The sequence below is a fragment of the Lissotriton helveticus genome (genome assembly GCF_964261635.1).
Source record: "Lissotriton helveticus chromosome 1_1 unlocalized genomic scaffold, aLisHel1.1 SUPER_1_unloc_31, whole genome shotgun sequence".
In the NCBI taxonomy this organism is placed as follows: domain Eukaryota; kingdom Metazoa; phylum Chordata; class Amphibia; order Caudata; family Salamandridae; genus Lissotriton; species Lissotriton helveticus.
Genome location: NW_027611672.1, coordinates 395,108 through 420,954, shown reverse-complemented (window position 1 = coordinate 420,954; position 25,847 = coordinate 395,108). Strand labels below are relative to the sequence as shown.

General features: G+C 47.0%; 1 protein-coding gene across 1 annotated transcript in view; it reads right to left on the bottom strand.

Annotated features, from left to right (window-relative positions):
- Positions 1 to 1,272: 1,272 nt before the first annotated feature.
- LOC144805875 (uncharacterized) overlaps positions 1,273 to 25,847 on the bottom strand; it is a 45,377-nt gene continuing 20,802 nt past the window's right edge. The window contains exon 4 of the mRNA XM_078672355.1: positions 1,273 to 10,009. Coding sequence (XP_078528481.1) covers positions 7,075 to 8,706 — 1,632 coding nt within the window. The 5' untranslated portion in view covers positions 8,707 to 10,009 and the 3' untranslated portion in view covers positions 1,273 to 7,074. The remainder of the gene's footprint in view (positions 10,010 to 25,847) is intronic.

The following is a 25,847-nucleotide window of genomic DNA, read 5'->3' as shown; positions in this document are numbered from 1 at the left end:
GACAAGCTCAGCTCGTACACAAGAACCGTGGCTTATGACGAGCTGAGCTCGTGATGAGCACCGGGGCACTGTGCGCGCCCCTCCACTCCACCAGCACAGCAGGGGAATATGCCCCGCAGCCAAGGGGTTAAGAAAATACACTTGCAAAGATGTCCTACGGGAATGACTTTCACTTGACCATGTCTCAAGCATCCGATGGCTCCAGTATATAAGAGTTGGTCTCTCCAGGGTAGGTAGAAACTATTTGCTAAACCTGAGTGCATATGTAAGAGGGACCTTTCTCTGGTCAAAGAGTGTTTTTTAAGAATGAGCTGCTGTGAAAGAGAGGGAAATGAGCTGTGTAAGCCTAGTGTGCGTATGTACATCGTGTTAACCCCTTCGACGCTCATGACGAGCTGGGCTCGTCATGAGGTAGCCTCCTCGCACGCTCATGACGAGCCCAGCTCGTCATGAATAAAGGGCTTTACAGATTCTCAGCGTGCCAGCGGAATTCCGCCCGCACGCATGCGGTTAAAAACCGGACCAACCAGCGAACCTTGTCTTCTAGGGCTTAAAAGCATCCATGATCTATTGACCCTGTTTCGGCTCAACCTCTTCCATTACCTCTTGGCACACCCTCGTGGCTCTCACAGAGGCCAGTGCCTCATGCCCTGTGGCTGCAACGGTGAGTCTCCTCAGGACATGATGCACTTTTTAAGGTTTTGTAGTTTTTATGCTGTCCCTAGAAAGTTATTTATTATTCCCATTCTCAAAAAAGCGGGTTTTAGGAGGGTGAGACCAGCTCTTATCTTTTAATAACTGCTCTAATGACACTGTTTTGAATACGCTTAACTTTTTACGGGTCGCTGTTAGACTCAGGTCAAGCTGCGATTAACTTCTGTACTGTAATTCATGAATTTTTATATTGTGTTTTGATTAACTTGTACATATTATATTTGTCAATCTGTAACTTGGAAAATGTTTTATCATTTTATGTATGGTTTTCTTTTATAAAACCGAATAAAGTTTGTTGCTAATAATCAATAATTCATTTACACGGTAGCATGGTATCCCTCACAATAACTTCAGGAGTCACAGTCCACACAATGTATATGCGTTGTTCCCCCTACTTCCAAGTTTACATGTATCCCCAATCACCTGCCCAAACCTCTCCCTGCTGATGCCAATGTGGTACTCCGTCAACCCGCAGACCATATCTTTGGCCCCTTTGAAAGTGCCCATACAATAAAAATGCTGCAGTTGTAAATACATATCAACTACCATTTGTTGTGTTTGAAACATTTTATTGAATAATAAAACCTAATAAACATAAGCTGATTATTAAAGCAAAACAGAACATCAGTTGCCATACACATAAGAGACGATAGTTGTACATAAAAATCAACATAATGTAACACAGCAAAGTTATGTAGAGCACATTTCCTAATTTCGGGCAATCTTTAAAGTTCAACAATAGAAACGTTCATAAAGAACAGGAAAGGAAACAAAGAAGGTAGGATACAGTGATTTCATTAATGTAATGCTTCCTACATATAGAAAAACAAATACTAATTATTTTGCTTAGGCATAAAAATGCCTTACATTAAAATACTAAGAGAAATATATTGAACAATGAACATTTCATATGTAATTAGAATTCAATTTGAATATTGTATCTTCCTAAGCATTATTTGACTCATGATTACAACCTGAATGCTTTCTGGAAAGGAACCACCTCATGGGGTTCAAAATCACATCTTTTCCAACAATAGGATTCAAATGATAAACTTGAATTTCAATTCAATTTATTGATTTAGGCCATTTTGGAGATCAACAATTTGAAATATATACAACATCCATACACTTTTGTAAAATTGTCTCCTAAACTTGAATTCTATCCACTTTTTGATTAAACACTTCCCATTCCAGCAAGCATCACAAGACCACTTGTTGTTATCTTCCCAATTAGTGATAATGTTTCGGCTGGCAACAACAATAAATATATTTAGAATTTTACCTCCGAAAGCAAAAACATGCCATTTCTGAATCATGGTGCACAATAAAATGTAGGAACAGAAGGGCATATTTTGGTGTAGCATTCATTAAGGTTTGACCAGGCTTGAAACTAGAATTCTTGATTTTTTGGACATTTAAATGTCATATTTTTGAAAGAGTTCTAACAGACCCAGCACGAGCTCACCGAAAAATAGAAGATGACTGAATTGTACTTAGAGAAAATGTGCTGATAAGTAATCTATTGATATAAAATACAGTGGTCAGGCAATGCTTGTAGATCTAATCTATTCAGATTTTAACTCCATAGTTTGTTCAATAAATTGACTGAGCATAATACTTGAAGGTCCATCTCTCAGATCAGTTCTAGTACCGTTTTAGTTGCGATAACACTAATAGAGATCATTGATAAATAGATTTTAAAAGCCATGGGTGGAATTGATCCTGGGTCTAAATCTAGATTATTGTCTGCAATAGAAACCAGTGCAAAAAGATCAAATCTAAAATCTTTGAATATGTTTACTATAGTGGTTTGGAGTAAACCCAGAAGACACACATTGTTACTGAAACTCAGAAAATGTATCTAAAGATTATGATTACATCCTATTTTATGTCCAGAGACTGCTTTAGCTGCTTTCCTGTTTAAGTTTAAAAAAAAGAAGACTATAAACTAACTAAGCTAGACGTGACTTTATAACTGGTTAATCAAACGTTTCTGGAGGTTTAGTATATATAAACAACTCCTTTTTTCTATGATGTGCCATATAAAATTGATGCTCTTTTGGTAAAAGTACATAATGTCAAAAAATGCAATACTGCTTTTAAATCAATTTACTTTTGAAAGCTTGAAGTGAAAGACATTTCTAAGTGGCATTTGCTTATGAGTAGGCGCTAATGACCATTTCCGGATGACAATGTAATTAGCATTTTTTGTATAAGCTGTGTTAAAAGTATGGGTAGGAAAAATAGCTATTTTGGCCAAAGGCTCCCCTTTCTATATGCATGCTAGTTCTAATTCGTACACAGAATCACATTTTTTATGTTGTACACTGTAATGTTAGAGGAATCTGATAAGCAAGGGATGACGATGAACCGTTTTTCGTCCCTGGTTTTAAACGGATTCAGGTTAAAAAAAATAGTTGTTTCCCGCATGCTGCTTTCATGCGACTTAAATCCCTTCAGTGGAAGAGGCGGCTGCATGCCTGCAGATATGGCCAGATCAGTACTTGGCTGCTTCGGTTCTCCAGTTGGGCTAGAATAGAAGCTGATAAGGGCAGGGGCATAGCTTCCCATTGGTGCAGCAGGTGCGATGGCACCAGGTCCCAGATACCTTAAAGGCCCACTGAACCCTGATAACTGCTATTTGTCACAGTTCAAACAGAGGCCTGAGGGGCCCACAGAACAATGATTATTGCTGTTTTCCACAGTCAAAACAGAGGGCAGGGGTCACATTTCCTTTCTTACCTTGGGACCCAGGGCACACTGGCTAGGCCACTGGTTAAGGATGCAGAGGGGAAGAGGTGGCAAGACAGATGGATTAATTAAACAGCTCAACGATGACTTCATGCCTGGGTATTAAAGTATTCATCGCAATTAAAGACTGAAGCAGGAATAAATCTCATAATATAGGAAGGCCTATGTACAAATGCAGCTCGATCAGACAGGTCGGGAACGCCTAATGGCTTTGAACTTGATAAAGCCACATTAATCACTGGTCTTGAAATACAAATGGCAGCATTAGGCACGCAGAGGTGTAATCTACGTAATCTCATTATGTTCAGGGTACGGGAGGGTGTTTAGGGAATAAAGCACTTTGACAAAAACATTTCCGCCACCTTAGAACTTCATTCTTCCTTCTCCTACCCTTGTATACAAGTAGTACCACATTCTTTGTATACCTGAATTAAATAGGCACAGAAAATGTACCATATTTAAAAACCCAGTTCAGAATTACATGGAAGGTGCACTGTCCCAGACTACACAAAGGTGCAGTCTTCGGTGGGTGCTGTCATCCCACACAGGGGGAGTACACCAGATTATGCTGGAAAAAACATGTGGTGCCCCAACGTAGGCACAGTTGTAAACCACCAGTCTGCTGACATAGTGAAGCGCCTGGCAGCTATGAGATGAGGTGGCACGTTTCCCCTGCAGGTGGTTGGGGTGTGTCACGATCCTGTCAGGTGGGGGGTACACAATCAGTGCGCCTCCTGACTGCTAGTCTCCCTCCGCCATGCAAATTCATCACAAATCTCGTCCCCTTTTGGCTACAGTAGGGTTTTTCAACACTACCAGCGCCAGACCCTGCTGCAAACCCAGCAGGTCTCCCAGTTCTTTCATGGCCATGGCACATAAAGGCAACGTCCAGGACATCATGCCACTGCGTGACCTGCCGATACAACTGGAGCAGCTGCAAAAAATCTTTGTGTCCTGCCAGACACTGACTCGCCCTATTGTGGGCAGTATCCAACATATTCCCCAATGAATTAGATTGTGCCAGTGGCAGACCCATCTCCCTATTCCACCCAGGCGTAACAGTGGCGATGCATGTATCACTTCTGGGATGGGAAGGCCATATGGGAGACATAGATTAGGGAACCCTCGTCAGCGGCAGAGACCCAACTCCACATCAAGCTGTTGGAGTGGCGAGCATTTCACTTAGCGGTGAAGGTCTTCTGGCCCACCATCACAGGAGGGCTGGTGCAGCTTCTCACAGACAAGGCAGTCAATGACGATGGTCTCATTAGGAAGTGTCACACTTGAACTTGTTTGACAGCGAGCCAAGGATTCACCGGCTGTAGTTGTATGGTCCGACGAACGGGCGCTGGAACTGCTTAGTTGAATTTGACTTCCTCCCAGGTACGCTGCCCCGAGATACAGAAGAATACTTACTGGATTGTATTGAATATAGTTGAGAAGCATTTTGGAGAGACGGCGATCTACCGTCCTGATGAGACCATGGTAATTAACTGGAGCGGTCAAAATATTAACTATACAGGGACTATTTCATATAAATTATGTCTTCTAAGAATAGCCTTTGCTTAACTTGTATTGTACAAAAGTATTTACAGCCCTATTTCTGTGTACAAAATGTGGATCGGACAGTTTTATCATCATATCACTTTCATCTTAAGCACTGCGCAGTCATCACTCAACGCTTTATATATACACTTGATGCTGAGAATACAATTAGAATTTTTGGAAATGAAAAGGCATCATCTGAATTCTAATCATGATAAAAATGGTGAATTAATATTTGCCCAGGGCCTGCATATGTGATACAGACCTGTGAGATAATGAACTCACAGACCCCTGTATTTGTTCACAGTGCACATGGGAAGTGCTTATATGAGTCTCTGCTTGTCACTTCTGGAGCAGAATGACGTCGACACTGAGCTGCACAATGTCTCCTACTGCGTGTAGCAGGACTGCTTTAAAGTTTGCGGATCTAGTCTGGCATGTGGGGAATATTCACAAGGTAAGGAATCTGCAGGTAAAGGAGTATCCATCAGAAAGAGCGTTACCAAAGGCAAGTAACTGGTTTGTTATGTTTTCCTGCTGTTGTATATTATCTAATTCTGGGTGGTGAACTCCGCGGAGCTTGCAGAGTTCCTAAAAACTCTGCTCAATGGAGCGTAGCTAGGTTTTTTTCAATGCTCACGCTCTTCAACGTCATGTGCTGGAGCGAGGAAAATCCACCACCTGATGAGATTTTTCCTTGCTCGAGCTCGCCAAGGTCTAGTTGGCGAGCAAAATCAACCTCCTGGCGAGATTTCTCAAAGTTGGTCATCGGATTTCTCAATGCAAGTGGTCGCGGCAGGTCACAACCACTCGCGTTGAGAAACCTCCCTTCGCATTGACAAAGCAGCCGCTCGAGTAGAAGCCACTGCACCCTCTTGTGCTGCACATGATGCCTTTCGCGATTATTTTTACAGGGCGGGACAAACACCCCTGGATCAAAATAACCAAGAAGGGCATGACCCTAACGCACTCCGCTGCTCGCGGAACTCCGAGTAGAGCGCCAGAGTTTTTTTGTCACTTCACTGAGTTCTTCATTGAGGAACTCCACCTAAGCTTAATCTTATCATGAAAATATAGATATCAGTCATATGTTAAGAAACAAGGGTGAGTAGAAACATTTTGGGTGGAGTAAAATTTGAGACATTAATATTTGTGATTTTTTTGGCAATTTGTTGATTTTTGCAAGCACTAACACTTCTCTGTGTAAAGTAAAGATCTTGCGAGTTATGTAACTTTCACATACTCAAATTGTGGACTTTGTTGCAATTAAAAATGTTCAAGGCCTGAAATTTCTTTGGAGGTTGCATGTGGGCAGCCTAAATTATCCTGCAAGAGTTTCTTGATGAATTCTATTGCAACTACAATATGTGCTCTCTCATGTAAAGTCAGGTTGTTAGAAGCTTTTCTGCAACTCAAGATACGCCTTACTTTTCACCTGGTGTGGATGCATTTCTCATGTTTAGTGAGATCTCCTTTCTGAGTAAAACGTTTATGGCTTTCCCCTCCTGTATAAGGCTTTAGTCCAGTTTGAATTCTCTCATATGAGGTGACATTGTATTCGAGACTAAACCTTATCTGACATTCAGAACACACATAAGGCTTTTTTCTCCTGTGTGAGTTCGCTCTTGACAAGTGAGAAGTAATTTGTAGCCAAATCTTTGCTTGAATTTCGAGCACTCATAAGGTTTTTTCCCCAGTATGGGGTCTATCATGAAGCAGACAGTCTTTCAGATTCAAGCGTTTATGGCATAAGGATTTTCTCCACAGTGGAGTTTCTCATGGTGAGATAGCGTTTTTCTCTGCAGCTTTTCTGGCATTTAGAGCACTCATAAGGTTTTTCATCAGTATGGAGTCGCCAATGGTTAGTGAGGCTGTGCCCATCAAATAGGAATTTCTGGAATTCACCGCATTGGTAATGTTTTTCCCCTGTGTGCGTCTGCTCATGCAGAGTGAGATGAAGTTTAAAATTGATGCTTTTCTGGCATTTGGAGCACTGAATTATTTTGATGGTGTGTTTTCTTATGGCGCTTGTAACCATCTCTACCTCTGAATCTTTTCTGACAATTAGAGCACTGATAATTTTTTTTCTCCAGTGTGGATTCTCACATGTTCAGTGAGATGAGATTTATGGCTGAAACATTTTTGACATTCGGAGCACTGATAAGGTTTTTCCCCAGTGTGGATTCTTATATGCTGAGTGAGACTGCTTTTGTCACTGAAACATTTCTGGCATTCAGAGCACTGATAAGGTTTTTCCCCAGTGTGGGTTCTTATATGCTGAGTGAGATTGCCTTTTACACTAAAACATTTGTGGCACTCCGAGCACTGATAAGGTTTTTCTCCAGTGTGGGTTCTTATATGCTGAGTGAGACGGAATTTGTTTATGAAACATTTCTGACATTCAGAGCATGGATAAGGTTGTTCCCCTGTGTGGGTTATTGTATGTTGAAAAAGACTTCTTCTGTCTCTGAAACTTTTCTGGCATTCAGAGCACTGAAAAGGTTTTTCCTCAGTGTGGGTTTTTATATGCACAGTGAGAAGGCGTTTTTCACTGAAACATTTCTGGCATTCAGAGCACTGATAAGGTTTTTCCCCAGTGTGGGTTCTTGTATGCCGAATAAGCCAGCTTTTTTCACTGTAACATTTGTGGCATTCAATGCACTGATAACGTTTTTCCCCATCGTGGATCTTTCTATGCCGTGTGAGACTACTTTTTATACTGAAACATTTCTGGCATTCAGAGCACTGATAAGGTTGTTCCACAGAATGGGTTATTGCATGTCGAGAAAGACTTTGTTTGTTATAAAACCTTTCCTGGCAATCAGAGCGCTGATAAGGTTTTTCCCCAGTGTGGAATCTCAAATGTGCAGTTAGAAGTGATTTAAGTTTGAAATGTTTTGGGCATTCAGAGCACTGATAAGGGTTTTCCCCAGTGTGGATTCTTATATGTTCAGTGAGTCTGATTTTGAAACTGAAACATTTCTGGCATTCAGAGCACTGAAAAGGTTTATACCCAGTGTGGATTCTTGTATGCCGAGCGAGCCTGTCTTTGCCAATGAAACATTTCTGACATTCAGAGCACTGAAAAGATTTTTCCCCAGTGTGGGTTCTTATATGTTCAGTGAGTCTGATTTTGTAACTGAAACATTTCGGGCATTCAGAGCACTGAAAAGGTTTATACCCAGTGTGGGTTCTTGTATGTCGATTGAGACAGCTTTGGTCACTGAAACATTTCTGGCATTCAGAGCACTGGTAAGGTTTTTCCCCAGTGTGGGTCATTGTATGTAGAGTGAGTCCTCTTTTGTCACTGAAACATTTCTGGCATTCAGCGCACTGATAAGGTTTTTCCACAGAGTGGGTTAATGCATGTCGAGCTAGGCTCGGTCTGTTACAAAACCTTTTCTGGCATTCAGAGCACTGATAAGGTTTTTCCCCAGAGTGGATTCTCATATGATCAGTGTAATAAGATTTACGGCTGAAACTTTTTGGGCATTCAGCGCACTGGTAAGGTTTTTCCACAGAGTGGGTTAATGCATGTCGAGATAGGCTCGGTTTGTTACAAAACCTTTTCTGGCATTCAGAGCACTGATAAGGTTTTTCCCCAGTGTGGCTTCTCATATGCTCAGTGAGATAAGATTTACGGCTGAAACTTTTTTGGCATTCAGAGCACTGAGAGAGGTTTTTCCCAGAGTGCATTCTGTCAAATTCTGTGAGATGAGATGAATGGCTGTATCTTTTTAGGCACAGGTAACTTTTTTCCCCAACATCGGTTAATTTGCCCGCCCAGATTGAGGCGGGCTTGAACACTGAATTTGTTCTCACAGTCCGTGTTTTTGTAAGGTGTATTCCTAGAGTTAATATCTCTACATTTAGTTTTCTCTTGCTTATATGCCACGGTAAGAGTGAATCCGATTTTAGAGTCGGGCTTGTTTAGATAATGTTCAGCATTTATCTCTAAAAGAAATTGTGTGTAATCTTCTTAACGCTTGAATAGAGCAAACTATGTCAGGAAACAGCCCTGTAACACCTGTCGAAATGTTTCTAGCAGATAATAGTCTTTAGGTTATAGCCTATCTGGCAATAACTTATTTTGTGACTGAAGTTTTTCTCAAATCTATTTGTATAGGTTCTTAGTAATGCAGTGATAAGGTGTTAGTCTGATATTTAATGATTAAACTGATAAGTACCTTTTTGAACTGACGTAATGGCAGTAACTGAGGGTGTTCGAACATGCACAGTACTATTGTGAATCACCAGTCGCAGAACATCAGTTCCTTTTACCCTTTCTGTTTGATGTAAGGTTAAGGTTTGTACTTTTGAAGACGAGGATTTATTTAATTACCTATAGCACAACGGTGCTCATTTATTCCATTTTTATATTTAACACTTTTACATATCACGCATGCACAGCAGAATGTTGACGCGATTTACATAGAATTACAGAACAGTACAGAATAAAAAGGAAACAATCTGAGATGGTCATGAACACAATAAAGTGGTGAATTTTTAAGGTTTTCGCAAGAGTGAGCAGAGTGGGTCTTTGTATTCTATCCAGAGGCAGATAGTCTCAGACTTGCGTAATTGGTTAAAAACGGTTGTTGAACAAAGGTGATTTTCCAATCTTTTGGTTGTTAAAATGTCAGCTTCGGAGTCTTCTCTCAGCGAATTTTCTTTGATGGTTTGCAGAAGAAACCTTTTGTTATAGCGTTCTTTTATGCAATGTGTGCTTCCTCTTTGGAATTACATGATGTTTTAGATGAACGTTATTCTGTGCACAGATATGGCTTTGCTCTGGGTTAATGAAATGCTAAATTAGAGACTTCACTTACAGGTATAGTACTTTCCTCAGCTCCAACTTCCTCGCCACACTTAGACTTTGGAAATTGTTTAAACGTAGAATGCTGGATGTCCTTCAGTTTTTCAAAATAATCCTTCTTATGGCACTGACATTCAGTTGCCTAGTGCAAATCTTGCTTTCTTCGTCAGTAATTTCAATCACCTATAGTATTAAAATTAAATAGTTAAAACATGTAGATTTCCAAAAATATAATTTACAAGCCAAATCAATGCAGAATTTTGAAAATGTTGAGCTGTTTTTCAGACAGAGCAGAGTGTAGAATGGTAGCCTGAGAGTACGTGGATGTAGGAGTGAGGATTTGTAGAATTTTCAACATTTTATTAAGCTCACAAAGGATACATGCACCCTATGGACTTGTGACATAAAATCCAAAAGGCAGAAATTAAAGTCATATGCACTGGCACCAAACAGATATTTAAAAAAGGATACAATTAATTAATTTGTAATGTAGATTTCTGGGACGGGTATTTCCCCTCCATGGACAAAAGGCATTTTTCCCCTGCCCTGAGTTGCCACCTACTTGTACGTGGTATCCTGACTTTGGAGTTCTGGTCTCTGCCTCACGCAAATCTATTGTGTATTGCGAGGACTATGCCTAGACCAATCCCTCAACTATGGTTCAGAGTATGAATCAAGGGCAATGAAATTAAGGCGTACTTTCATGTGTTCATTTTATTCCACCTGATTATCAGTTGTTAGGTTTTTCTGCACCTGGATGTACCGGGTGCAGAAAAACAGGACACAATTTTTTTCCAGATAGGAAAATTAGACTGAAAAGACGCACAAGACTCTGGGTGCAGCAAAAGCAGCGAAGACTTATGCTGTTTTGTACTACCTGGGGGAAACACACAATTTTCCCTCTGTTAGAAATTTCGTTCCCCTTCCCTCCCCTGCTTAAAACTAGTGCTAAATAAAAGCAGAAATACACTATGAAATAGTGAATGGCATGTCCTGCGGGGCCTGCGCTCATTAACAGCCGCGACCGACGCTGCAAGGGGCACTTGCTGACTGCTGGCCACGCAGGAACGGCTTGAGGAGTCTACAAGACGACCGGGTGGGAAGCTGCTTCTCCCCTCCCCCCACCCCTGAGATACACTGGTGCACACTTTGGCCCTCAACTGCTGCGCGAAAGGCCCGGAGCTATAGACTGCGCCTTATCCACTTGAACCACCGGACACACGATGGTCGCGACCCAACGGATCATCTGCCCCCCGGTGCTTCCTCAGAAGGACACGACCTGAGCCCCTGGCACTACCTGTGCACGCCGCCTGCCCCATGTCTGGAGGGGTGTTGACACGCACCGGAACGGGGAGCACATCGGTGAAGGGGAAAACGCCAAAGACCTCGTCCAAGATGGACGCCGACCACGTGGCGTCGAAACTGGATTCGGTCCTGGCAGCTATGGAAAGAATGGAGGAGTCCCTCCAACAGACGCGCACCTCCTTAGAAACGAGGATAGACCGTGTGGCAATAGACCTGACGCACCTCAGAGCTGACCACAAGAAACTGCAGGAACGCACCACGATGCTGGAAGGCACGGTGGCAACGATGGAACCGACGGTGACCCAGTCTGACAGGCACATACAGAATCTCCTCAACCGGGTGGAATTCTTGGAAGAACGCGCAGAGGATGCTGAAGGGCGGGCGAGAAGGAACAACATCCGCCTGGTGGGCATCCCGGAGAAATGGGAGGGGATGGACCCTACACTGAGAGTGGAGGACTGGCTACGTGACCTGTTGCCGGAAGGCACACTATCGCCCCACTTCGTGGTGGAACGTGCTCACCGAGTACCCACGAAACCCCTCTCAGCTGGCTCGAACCCCAGACCTATCATCCTACGAGTCCTGAACTACAGAGACCGTGATGCGATTTTGAGGGAAGCCAGGAAGCTGGGGGAGATCCGAATTGACAACACTACGGTAATGTTCTTTCCGGACTATACAGTGCAAGTGCAAAGACAGAGACACTCTTTCTTAGAGGTGAAGAGAAGATTGCGACAAGCTGGCCTTCAATACTCGCTGCTCTTCCCTGCCAAACTACGGGTGGTGGCGAAAGATAGGACGCACTTCTTTGTGAACCCTGATGAAGTTGAGGCCTGGCTTGACGAGAACATGCCTGACGTGCCTAGACGAGCGCACGGGACTGCCACCATGGAACGCACACGAGGGGCTCGAAAACGCCGCCGACGCAGAGCTCCCACTCCTCCCGGAGCTCGAGGAACACCGGCTCACTCCCCATCTGCGCATGAGAAGATGCAAGGACAACAGGATGCTCTCCGCAGCGTGGCGGAAATCAGCAGCTCTCCGGCTCCATCGCCTGCCCCGATCGCTAACCCGACGCCCCTCCAGAGCGACGATGAAGCGATCTATGGTTTACCAGACTCCCAACGTACGGACGACCTGCCGGACGTCACCCCACAAACTGCCGACCTGTTTGGCTGAGCTGGCCGGGGCGGTTTCCCGCCTTTGTGCACTGGAGCGACCAGGACTACACGAGTGCTCCACGGACCCCCTTCGCAAGCGAGGGCCTGCACGACTGCGAGCTGCTGAACCCCGCTCTCCTTGAGACCCCGAACTTCGGCCAGGTACTGTGACCACCGCACACGCGCGATCACACTGCACACTGCTGCGTAGGGGTCGCCTTTTCTGTGATACTGCGCGCGCCGGCTGGCGCTCCCCGAGCCATCCGGGGAAAGAGATCTGCTCCTGGAGACATAGCCCCCACCACTTGCCACTTGAGAGTACTGCCGGCTTCGCCCTGAGAGACAAGATCTGGGCAACTGCCAGACAGCGATGGCCTCCCTACTCTACCCGGGAGGGCTGCTACGCTCCCATTGAACTACACTGCAATTGCAATTGTTATACAATACGTCACAAGATAACCCCTAAAACTGTATAGTTTACGAGCTCATTTGAGAGTTTGGACGGCGACATGTTGTGCAGCCAACCTTTTGGCATTTCAGGTAATGTTGCCATGTTGAGGCTTTATGTTCCCCCCCTTTTCCCTACCCTTCTACACCACTGGAGTTCGTCACACTCCATACTGAGACCCTGGAGCGGACTAGTGCTGGGGAAGAGATTTTGGGCCTAGCGGGAGGCGCTGCTTGGGAGTTTCACGAGCAGGGGAGCTGGAGGAGCTTACACATTGAAGCGCTATGTCTGAGGTACGGATATGCACCTGGAACATCAGAGGAATGCACACACCAGCTAGGCGCTACCAGATCTACTCCTACCTAAAAAGACACAAGATAGGCATTGCACTCCTTCAGGAAACACACTTGAATAAGACAGAGGTACTGGCACTGCATCGCAAGTGGCGCGGACAACTCTATGCTACCACCTACTCCTCATATGCACGCGGCGCACTGATATGGGTCCGCCCTGGGATCCCCTGGACAGTCACAGACACTGCACTAGACCAGGTGGGCAGGTTTGTTGTAGTGCAAGGAAGACTGGATGGCCAACAGATAGTGCTGGCATCGCTGTATGCCCCGAATACTGATCAGGGAGACTTCCTGATGCACCTCTCCGCGACGATGGCGTCCTGGCACGCGGTCCCGTGGCTACTGGGGGGAGATTACAACTGCGCATTAGACATAACACTGGACCGCTCATTCCCGCCCCCCATAGGCGCTCCAACGCGTGGTGCCACGAAGGCACTGCTGGAATGGGCTGACCGGTGGGATCTCCATGACGTTTGGAGATCGCGCAACCCTGGGACGCGGGCCTACTCATACTACTCAGGCGCCCACGAATTACATGTCCGCCTGGACAGATTTATGGCGACTACTGCACTACTGCCCCTAGTGACTGACACATTATACATGGGTCGCACGCATTCAGACCATAACCCACACTTTTTATCCATAGCTTGGGACCGCCCGCGCCCCCCCATTCCCACCTGGCGACTACAACCAGCGCTCCTGCTTGATGCGGCTTTCCGCGAATCCCTCCTTACACACACCTCCCAGTACTTTGAGGACAACGCGGGCACGGCTTCCTCCCCCCAGGTTGAATGGGACGCCTTCAAGGTAGTGGTCCGTGGACACTGCCTGAGGACACAGGGTCACATGGGGCAACAACTAGAAAGTGAACTGACCCGGATAGAATCCGACCTACTGGATAGGGAGGGGGAGGCAGTTGACGGTAGCGCTGATTCACTGCAGGGGGCGCGCGCAGAACATGCAAGCCTACTGGAGCGGCTCCGAGACATTAACTACGCAGCGCACTCGGCGAGGACACATCACTTAAGTGATAGACCTGGCAAGTTACTGGCCTGGCTGATTTCACAGGAATCCCGCTCATCCCCAGTGGCGGCGATATACGCGGAAGGGAGGGGCCTATTGTACTCGCAACATCAGATTCACGATGCAGTCACTCACCACTACGAAGCATTATATCGCTCCCGACTGCTGCGCACACGCTCGGACATTGCTCATTATCTCTCCCCTCTGCTCATGCCACACCGGACTACCACACAACAGGACGAACTAGGAGCCTCGCTTGACCCGGACGAGATCCGCGAAGCAATTTTTCACCTATCTAACGGCAAATCCCCTGGCCCGGACGGGCTTCCGGCCGAATTTTATAAGGCAGGCGCGGATATACTCATTCCGCGGCTTCTGAGCGTGTACGCCGCAGCAGCGGAAGATGCGCTCTTACCCGCATCGTTGAATGAAGCAACCCTGATCTCCATCCCGAAGCCTGACAAGGACTGCACGCAGATGGGCTCTTACCGTCCCCTGGCGCTGCTAAACACGGACTATAAGATACTGGCCTCCACACTAGCCCGGAGACTGGCCCCCTATGTGCCCCGCCTGGTGCACCAGGACCAAAACGGTTTTGTTCCGACACGCCACACCTCCCACAATATCCGCCGCCTATTCCGTATACAGGAATACGCCACCCATCAGTGGCCCAGAGCAGGATGCCTGGTACTAGACCTTGAAAAGGCCTTTGACTCGGTCGAGTGGCCCTACCTGGGAGCGGTTATGGAAAAGTACCAACTGGGAGGAGGATACGAAGCCATGGTGGGCCTGCTGTACGACAAACCGACGGTCCGAGATCGCACGGGCGCGCTGCTCTCGGACACTATTCGGGTTCGGAGAGGCACCAGACAGGGCTGCCCCCGTCCCCTCTATTGTTCTCCTTGGCCATGGAACCCCTGGCCACAATCCTCAGGACTCAGGGGCCTGAATGGGGGATCCCGCTAATAGATGGCCTCCACGCAGTGTCACTATATGCAGACGACCTGCTGCTGTACGTCAGAGACATAACTAACATCCCTGACTCCCTGGCCGACGTCTTCCAAACTTTCGAAGAAATGTCTGGACTGCGAGTTAATTGGTCCAAATCGGGGGCTTTTTCCTTTAGTCCAGACACGCCCGAATGCGACGTGCGTCTGGGCGGAGGTAGATTGCAATGGCATCCCACTACATTCCGATACCTGGGGATCCGAATATATCGGAATCCGACGGATATCCTAGAGGGGAATCTCCTGCGGGCCATCGCCTCGATTCGGGCACAGATCAAGTTCTGGAACACCCTACCTCTAAATGTCCCGAGCCGCATAGCACTTACTAAAATGATAGTGCTGCCCAGACTGCTGTACTATTTTGCCAATCTGCCCACATACGTACCAAATAAAATATTCCGTGACCTGGACACTCTGCTACGCAGTCTCATCTGGAACACGGACCGGCCCCGCGTAGCGCTGACCAAGCTCTACATGCCAACTGAGCAGGGGACCTAGCAGTCCCTCACATGGAGCTATACTACCTCGCGGCACAGATGCAGTGGGTGACGGGGTGGCTCAGCGGCAAACACCTCGAAGATACTGCTTCGGACACTGCTGCCTGGACGCAAACACAAATCTGCACGCTGTTCCACCCGATAACCCGGACTCCCTGCCCCTTACAACTACACCTGGCGGTGGCGCGCAGATGTTTCCTGCGTTGTTTACGGCTCACCCGGGTGACGACGCCATACGCTCCGATACTACCAATTCTGGGTACTCCAGGGCTAGTGGATGCACTAACTGTGACTCGACTAACTAGCTGGACACAGGCGGGGGTGGACACTCTGGGAGATCTCTACACTGACGGAACGCTACTCACCTTTGCGGACCTGGCCGCTAGCACGGAAATCCTAGCTGGCCAGTTCCTACTGCATGCGTCCCTCTTACGCACGCTCACCCAGTCTTGGGGCGACATGAGGGACGAACTGCCGATGCACAGCTTTATGCAGTATCTCCACGTCATGGGAGATGGCTCACATGTCATACATTGGTTAGCGCAGGCCCTACTAATGCACTCGCAACCGTCTACATTGCGGCTACGGGACAAATGGGCGATGGATAGAGGACAAGCATGGACTGACAAAGAATGGGCGATGATCTTAGCCGGACCGACATACATCCCACGCAACCCCCGCTTTAGAATAATTCAATTCTACATCTTGCACCGAGCTTATCTGACACCCAACAAGATAAACAGGTACTTCACAACCACTGATGCCGCTTGTCCACGCTGCTCTCTGAACGGAGCGGACCTCTTGCATATGTTGTGGCATTGCCCCGATGTACACATGTACTGGACTGAAGTTATAACGCTGCTCACACGCAGCACTGGCGAGCAGGTACCGCACACGTGGGAAGCGTGCATCTTGGGGCTATACAAACGCACTAAACTTACCAAAGTGCAGACGTGCTTCTGGGACATGGGGCTCATAACGGCCAAACGTCTGCTTACCAAGCATTGGAAGGCAGCGACCCCCCCTCACGCACAGCACTGGCGCGCCTCCTTTACCAACTGGGGGCGAGCGGAAGGCACGGTGCTTCTCCGCGAGGAAACAGCGGGATTGCGTAAGTTCCCTATTGCTCAGCTCTGGGAAGACTTCCTCAAGGCGTTCCGACGCACCTGCCAGGAGCAGGGGATTACATGAGACACACTCGTACCGACGCATTACAACACCTCTTAACACCGGAAGCTGACATGGCCCTGCCCCCCTCTCCCCCGCTCACCCGCCTCTCTGGACTTTGAGATATACACTAACGACTATAGGCACTTACTATACTACGCACTGCACCGGACGCCCACACAGCGCCACACACCAGCCACAGCCTTTGCCTCGACTGACCTGCGCACTTCACGTGGCGAGAAGCCCTGCTAGGCCCTGCCCCACAACCGCCACCGCATATGAGGTCCTGTGACGAAATCCCCCACTACCCCTTCCTTACTGGCCCTGCCCCCCAGATTTTCCCTGCCAAGATGTAGGCATAGGGAATGGTTTGTTAACTGGTCGTGTTCCCTGACCGGACCCATTTCTTCACACAAAGGAAGACGTTAGATGCAGCATGTCACTAACAAGAAGCGATACCTTATTGATCTTGAGCTACACATACCATGCGGAGCCACGGTGACACTTACACATTGAGAGAGATACGACTCTGCACACACCCTCACCCATGTTAACAAGAGACCCTCTGCACAGCCTATCAGATATCGCTGCGTCTCTTGCGACCTCCCAATACCAACGCTGGGAGACCACACAGACACCATACTACCAGACACTTGAGGCCTGCCTGAAACGGCTGCAGACTCACCCTGCCGCACATAACCACCTACCACTATGCCTCAGTGAGCTATACTATTGTACACCTAGTCGTTTCATAGTCAGCATTACGGTCACGGATCTGGTAAACCATCTGTTGCAGACCCCCCCCGCTATTGGTTGCCTACGACTGACTATTCGGCTATTTGCGGGGAATTGGGGGATACCTATCATGGCACTAATGCTGGGTGATCGCTGCAAAGCAAATCTCTACAATGTAAGACAAAAATACAAGATCTAATGCTAAAATACCTGCACATCGGATGGCTGCATATACACCCACATGAGACTCGCCGCCGGACCCCCGGGTTGTCGGCTAAATGGCTGTGTCATCTAGTCATAGGTTTACCCGATTGTTTTCTGCCCGGCTGGCCCCTGAGAGCCGCTGAATGTAACATGTAAGATATTTACCATCTATGCAATAAAGGTCTTCAAAAAAACCAAAAAAAACAATGCTCTCGGAGAAACTGCAATTCAAGTTCAAGCTGATGTAGAGTTTGAATGCTGAGCAATGGAAGCAGCAAGGTATCAATGTGTTGCCGCTTTTTATCAATAAATTATCTAAAGGGAAAAAAAAAAAAAATGAAATAGTGAATGGCATGTGGTTTGACAGGCAGAAGAATCTGTTCCACGTGGCAACTCCCCAGTCAATGGGGTCAAACTTGTGACTGCACGTTACTGGGGTAAATCTACCACAAAGTAAAAAAAAACAATTACATGATATTTTTCTGCCATATCAGTACTATGCAACTTCTAACAAGGGACTATGAGAGGTCTTGGACCGGTCCTGTGACCTGTTACCAGACAGAGCGGTGGTGGCAATGCACCCTGTTGTAAGGATCAATAGCATGATGTGATCTTTGCATCATGGTCAGTGGAGTGGCGTCCTACTGACACACACATGTAATGCTCCATTTCTATGCCTGTGCACAGACTTTGCGCTAACATCAAGTGCGTGTTTAGGGTATCGGTGTGCGTAGCTTAAATGCAATGTGAGAGTGCGACAGAGTAAACTGCATCTCCTGCCTGCCAGTTGTGTATGCAAGTGGGACCATATATCCCTTTTTATACCCTAGTTCAAAGTCCTCTGTTACGAAGGAATAATGTGCTCTACAAAGTACTCAGGTGCCTGCTGTGCCACCAGGGATGGTGTCAGCCTGACAGTTTATCTAAGTTGAAGGGACATCACCTGCAGGCTGAATTACTTAATGGAGAAGCTGTGTACCTGTCCTGCAGAGCCTAGAAGTCTGCCTAGAAGCTTTCCTGCCTGGTAAGAAAGGGAAGGGAGTTTGACTATCCAGCAGGAGGACAAGGCTGTCCTGGAAGAAGCAAGGTGCAACACCTCCTCGTTATCTGTAGGGCGGGCCGGAAAGCCATCCAGCAGGACCAGCTAGTCTGAGGGACACCCCCCCACAAGACTCTCGCAACAGTTCAAGGCAGAAAATAATACTCTACGACAACGTGATTGTAGAGGCCCAGTTGGACGACTGTTTGCTGCCAACCGGCCCGTTCAAGGTTGCATTTGCCAAATCCTGAACACAACAGAGTCTGAATCTACTGACTTCCTGGAGAGCCTGAGTCGGGCTTTTAGCTGCTGAATTTCTGACTACTCTGTGTCAGAGGCCCATGAGGGACAATAACTACTCCAGTGTCGAACACCCTGTCTGAGCTTACGCCTGTGGTCCAGCCGGCCACAGTGTGGGCTCAATTGCTGACGGTCGGGCCTCCAGAGGGGCTGCACTTACAGACAGGCCAGGTGTGACTGCTATCTTGGGACTGCTGATCTTCAGACGTTGAGTCCGTTGCTCACTTTGCCACTGGATTCAAGCAAGCCTGGCTGAAGACGGCTGGAATGCCAGAAAACGGTCCTAGGAAGCTTGATTCCATTCCAGGGAAGGCATGGCTTGGCAGTTCGGGCTGGACTGTTCCCATGAGGCACAGGGTCAGACTGATTTGCATATGGCCATGTCTGAACTGGGGTGGCAGAGTGGGCTAAAGAACGGTGATGGATTCACACCAGATATGTTGACTGGGTGTGAGTGTTTGATTGGTTGAGATGCTCTGTCCATCACAAACCCCTTTTGTACCACTTTGTTCGCCATAAGTTGGCAGGGTATGCTCAGACGTGAGTCCCTTGCTCACTTTGTCACTGGATTCAAGCAAGCCGGGCTGAAGACGGCTGAAATGCCAGAAACCGGTCCTCGGAAGCTTGTTTCCGGTCCAGGGAAGGCATGGCTTGGCATTTCGGGCTGGCCTGTTCCCATGAGGCACAGGGTCAGACTGATTTGCATATGGCCATGTCTGAACTGGGGTGGCAGAGTGGGCTAAAGAACGGTGATGGATTAAACCCAGATCTTTTGACTGGGTGAGAGTGTTTGATTGGTTAAGATGCTCCGTCCATCACCACCCCTTTTGTACCGCTTTGTCACCATAAGTCGGCAGGGTATGCTCAGACGTTGAGTCCCTTGCTCACTTTGCTACTGGATTCAAGCAAGCCTGGCTGAAGACGGCTGGAATGCCAGAAACTGGTCCTAGGAAGCTTGATTCCGGTCCAGGGAAGGTATGGCTTGGCAGTTCGGGCTGGACTGTTCCCATGAGGCACAGGGTCAGACTGATTTGCATATGGCAATGTCTGAACTGGGGTGGCAGAGTGGGCTAAAGAACGGTGATGGATTTAACCCAGATCTGTTGACTGGGTGTGAGTGTTTGATTGGTTCAGATGCTCCGTCCATCACCACCCCCTTTTGTACCGATCTTCAGGCAACTGCAAAGAAAAGACAGAGTGGGTGCCCTACTGAATGCAGCCCTACAACCAGGACCAAAGTGCTCCACAAAAGCCTGCTGGTGGGTCACTGCTCCCTCGAGTGTTCGGTGTGCCATTTAAGTGCCGGGAAACAGGAAAGAGACCAAGACAAGACTGACTCATCCTGTGGAAGGATAAGACGCTTACGAAATACAGTGCACATTAGTGAGAGTGATTAGACCAAAAACACAAAGTTTGCAAATATAGAGTGAGTAACATAGCTTGTCTTGTCCTGACACTCCCTGGCCAAATCAGACTACATAAAACTAGATTGCCCTTTATCGAAGGCAGGTAGTCCTCCCAAGGTTCTGGAGGTCGCTGGGCTGCAAGACGACTTGACTTTTGGTTCTGGATCATCCAGGGATGCAGACCGGCCAGTAGGACTGGGACCAAGACAATAGTTCTCTACAGATCCTCAGCAGCAGAGAAGGCTGCAGTGCCCTTAGGTCGCCAAGAACTGAAATTCATGGTCTGGGGATGACACCTAAAATCTTGATTTAAGGGTGTTACAAGGGAGTGACAGGTAGAGGCTAATGGGCCCCTTTCCTGGGGTGTCTATACCCTCTATCATGCCCACCTCCTGTGGGAAGGGGACATAGTCCTAGCCCTGATTGGATAAGGCCCATCATCTTCAAGAGGGTGGGCACTACAAAGTGTACTTCACCTCGCCTCCAGCACCTGAAGGATGGAGTTAATAGAGGGGGCGGGGGGCACACCTCCTGTTGTATCTAAGGTTTCCCACCTATCCTTGCGCCTAAAAGGGGGTTAGGACAGGAAGATCGCTTGCTCCCTCTAACAGGAGAGGCTGGGGTCGCATTACCAAGGCGGCAAGGCCTTTGAAAATCCTTACCACAGATGGCTTCACCTGAGTAGGGGGAGGTGTGAACACCTCCACCCAGGAAAGGCATTGTTATTGACCTCGAAGTGCACAGGCACTCTCTCCATGAGGGCAGAACACTGTCTGGTGGTAGCAGGCTGGCTCAGGCCAGTCGGTGACCACACTAAGGAGTGGTAGATTTTACGGGACCCCTCTAAGGGGCACCCTATGTGCAATTTTTTATAAATCGGACACTGCAATCAGCGCAGGTATATTTCCTAGGACAGCGAAAACTATACAGCAGGTCTTGCTCACAGTCCTTATACTGTGACTGCCACTACTGAACATTAATCTTGAATTGTTAAACCAGGGCCAGGATCTGGACAGGAGCCAATGAACAGGAGGGCAACTCACCAGATAATAGAAGTCTTCTGTCTTCACACTCACTCAGAGAGAACAATGCCATCCCATGTATTGTATGACAAAGAGACCACAACCCTCAGTGAAACACTCACCTCTCAGATGGGATTCGTTAATAAGAATAAAATGAACCAAACGGGTCCCTGGGGACCCCACAGATACACCGTTCCTACCAGTACCATAAATGCTTGGGGTCCCGCAGGTAAACCTAACAGTGCTACAAAGGCTTAGGGGCCCTACAGGTAAACCTTTCCTAACCCAGTGCTACAAATGCTATGTGCTCACTGCAGCAGGACTGGGTGCTCTAGGGGCGCAATTAAGATGCTTGGCATTCATCTACCCTTAGCTAAGCCACGTGATAAAGGCAGTGGATCAGGATAATTCTCCTCGATCAGAAGTAGCTCTCACTATCGAAAAGGTGAAGACCCTGGTATAACACAAACGCAGACATGCAGTTAGGCTCTACCAGGACATGCAGTAAACTATTAATTTATGTATCTGTAGGATTAGATTGCAATGCAAGTTAATTCTTATGTCACTATTGTCGTAATTTGGCAGTACCTGAGTTAGCGTTAAGCTCAGCTACACGAACATTTCTGTTAACTTGACGAAACGTGTGGGGGCCATTTTGTATTCGGTGGCTTCCATTTTGTATGAACATGCGGCCTCGTGGTCCGCGTGCCCTTTCGTCCTTCCTTCATGCCAATGAACCTTTACCCTGCCCAGCAACAGGCTATTTTTAGCAATGGTCAGTCTCGCGCATGCGTACATCTGATCTTTGGACTAGAGAGCGGTCACTCCTTAGGAATGTTCCCCTAACTGACCAGTGGTATTAAGCTCCTCCCACATGTTGGCTGTGTTCCAAAAATGCCCTTATATGTACCTAAAACTGTTCAAATGTATACCACTTACCTTTTTATTGCTGCTAAACTGTATAAAAGAGGTCGCGCACTGATGTTCGGTGTGATACTTCTTGCATTGCCGAAGGGTGCTGTAGGAATGTACCACCACCCCATGGGGTCCTAATAAACTTGTCTCTTTGCATTTTCAGTTTTCGTGCCAATTTCTGTCTATGGTGTTTGAGGGTTTTTGCAGAGTATGTAGGCCTGACAGAACCCGATACCTCAATTGGCGACCACGAAGGGACTCATCGGCGACTCGGATGCCCGAAGGAGAGGTCACGACGAAGGATTGGAAACTCGCTATGGACGCGTACGCTGCCACTGAGTGACCCGAGTCTCGGCACCCACGGTGTTTTTCCCTTCCTTCTGATCTGACCTTCCAGGTGGCGCCGGTCCTCGACTAAGATTCTGATCCTTTGGCTTGTCGTGTAGTGCCTGTTTTGGCTGATTCGGCTACGGAACTTGGCAGTTGGAAATCTGGACACTTTTGAAGATCTTTGGTAAGCTTATGTTTGGTAAGGTAGTCTACTGACACTTACTGTGGCTTTTTGAATTTGAATTTGAATTTGTATGAGTTAGCTAACGTTTGGACCTATGATTTGAATTATATGTGGAGTGCACCTCACATAGGCAGGCATGTAGGGATATTTCTCTGCTTTTGAATTTGTTTGACGGCACATCGTGCGTAAGTACCCTTAAGTGCCATTTTATGTAATATCGCGTTTTTTTCGTGATATTTTGAACATGCCTGTTCTCAGCACACTCCGAGGAATGTGCTGCTTTGGAAATGGTACCACTTATCGATTAAATGAATCTCAGCCGGCTCCCCCAGAGGGGACTCCTAATCGCGAAATGTACATTAAATTTGGCCTTCCTCCCATAATGTATAGCACGTTATGGCACAAATACACTAAACCTGATCGCGAATTGCAATGGCCACTACATGGGTCATTCGACTTGCGAAAAGTCCAGTATGTAGAACAGTGTTTGTTTCAGCGCAGGTCTAGACAGGATATGTTTGATTGTGTGAGTATGTGGGAGAAAGCGGTGCGTGAACGAATGAAGCGTGCAGAAGCCTTGGCGGACAAAGAGCAGCGAAAGGCTGCTCGGGATAAAGCTTTACAGCTACAGGAGAAGGAATTGCAGGAACAGAAAGAGAAAGAGAGTTGAGAACGTAACTTGCAGGTTAATGGTCAGTTTCCTCTTCGGCGTCCTCTCTATCCTGTCCTTACTAATGAATTAGATGATTTTTCATTGTTAGATCGTTGCCCGCCTCCGTATGTTCAGCCTACGGCTCCGGATGTGGAATCGGACGAGGATAATCAGGACAGACAACGTACCAGGTTACATGCCGAGCGTATGACGGAATTGCGTTCGATTGCCCGTAAACTTAATGCAAATTCTATAACTGTTTCAGAGGTTGATGATTTTATGAGTAAGTGGTCCGACATGGAACGATTGTATTTTTTAGATCATTTTGCAGGCGAAGTTGTTGAGCGGTTTAGAAAACAATCTCCTGAGTTTGAACCTAAGGATATATCAGTTGGTCGTGAGAATTTCCGTAAAGGTGTTTTTGCTCTTTCAGATGCGGAGGAATTTTTCCGACGGTTGATTTGGTTACGGGATGAGGCGACACGATTGCGAGCGGTGAAAAAGGCATCGAACCCACCAGCGTCTGAATCGACGGAAACTTCTTGAGTGTGCCCTATCTATGGATCAGATAAGAGTGTTGCGATTAATGTTTTGCCTATGAGGGAAGCCGCACCTTTGTATGTCCCTCCCAAAGGGGACGGTACGGATGATGATAAGATGTCTAAAGATTCAAAGGGCTATTTTGTGTATAATTGGGTTTATACGCCATGGAATAGAGCAGATGTTATGGCACTTAAGAATGCTTTGCCTGACCCCCGTAAAAATCCAGCAGCTTTCTATGAAGGTGTGGAGGGTGCTATTTCTTCGTGTATTATGACATTAGTTGATATTGATCTTTTCTTTGGACTGATATTGCCTCCTGATATGTGGAGGGCGATTCGTAAGTTTGACGATCGAACGATATTAGGTGCAGAGTGGAAGGACATAGTGAGAGCTGATTTAGATAGGGAACCTGCATGTAAACCGTGTCAGTTAATTTTAGAATTACCAACAGCTATCTTGAATAAATTAAAAACGCTTGTCCCCCCTAAGAAAATAGATTGGACAGTGTTAGCGTCTTGTAAGCAGAAGTCAGACGAATCGGTTTCTGATTTCTTCTCACGTTTTGAGGAAGCATTCCATGATTACAGTGGACAATCATTAACAGAGGACACGGGCAGGCACTTATTCGTAGACAAGTATGTGGCTAATCTCCTACCGGAAATTGCAAAGCGATTAAAGGCTAGTGAAAGTTCATGGACCACGGCAACGCCTGCCTCCTTATTAACTATGGCTCAGTATTATGAACGTCAGGAACTAGAGGCTAAAGAAAGTAGTGAGAAGAAAGTGAAGGACTTAAAGACGAAAGTGATGTTGGCACAGGTTTGTGCTACGCAATCGAGAGGGAATGATGGGGTAGACGAGGATCGTACGTTACGTCTCCCCCTCGTTCCGACATATCTGAGGATCAGTGTGCATACTGTAAGCAGTTTGGACATTGGCTCGCAGATTGTCCGGTACTTCGTGAACAGCGTAGTCAGAGAGGTCGAGGAAGTGGAAGGTCACGGAATAGTTATTCAGGACCAAGAGGTGGAGCGAATGATCGTGGTAGGTTTGAAGAGAGGGGTCGTGGTCAGGTTGAACATAATACTTTTGAGCGGCGGAATCAATACCAGATAGCTGAAGGAGAAAATACTGAGTCACAGGATAATAGACATGCATAGGATTGCGTAGGATGGGGTGTGGAATCGGTTGGAGTATCAGTTGATCAAAGGGGTCCATATATATCAGCACATGTTTTGGGTTCTACTGATCAGTTTCTGGTCGACACAGGAGCTACTCGTAGTGCTCTGTCCAAACGCTTGGTTCCAAGGGCTCCCCTGTCTGGCGAAACGATTACAGCAATAGGGTTCGATGGAACACCTTCACTAAGCCCATTGTCTCAACCCCTTACATTTCATGTTGATAAATTTACTGCCCCATGTCCGTTTTTATTATCTTCAAATACACCAGATAATATTATGGGACTTGATATGCTAAAGCATTTTCATGCAACAATACGCTGTGCCCCTGAAGGGGTGTGGGTTATTTTGAATGAGAACTACCCAGAAATTGAGAGATTGTGCCTCATGCAAGAGTCCGATGCATTAGCTTCCCTTCCAAGCACGTTATGGGCTACTTCCGATACTGATGTGGGTCGAATGATTATTCCTCCTGTGCGCATTACTGTGAAGGAGGGAGCGGTTTTACCTCGTGTTCATCAGTACAAGATCTCTAGAGAAGGCGAACTGGCTT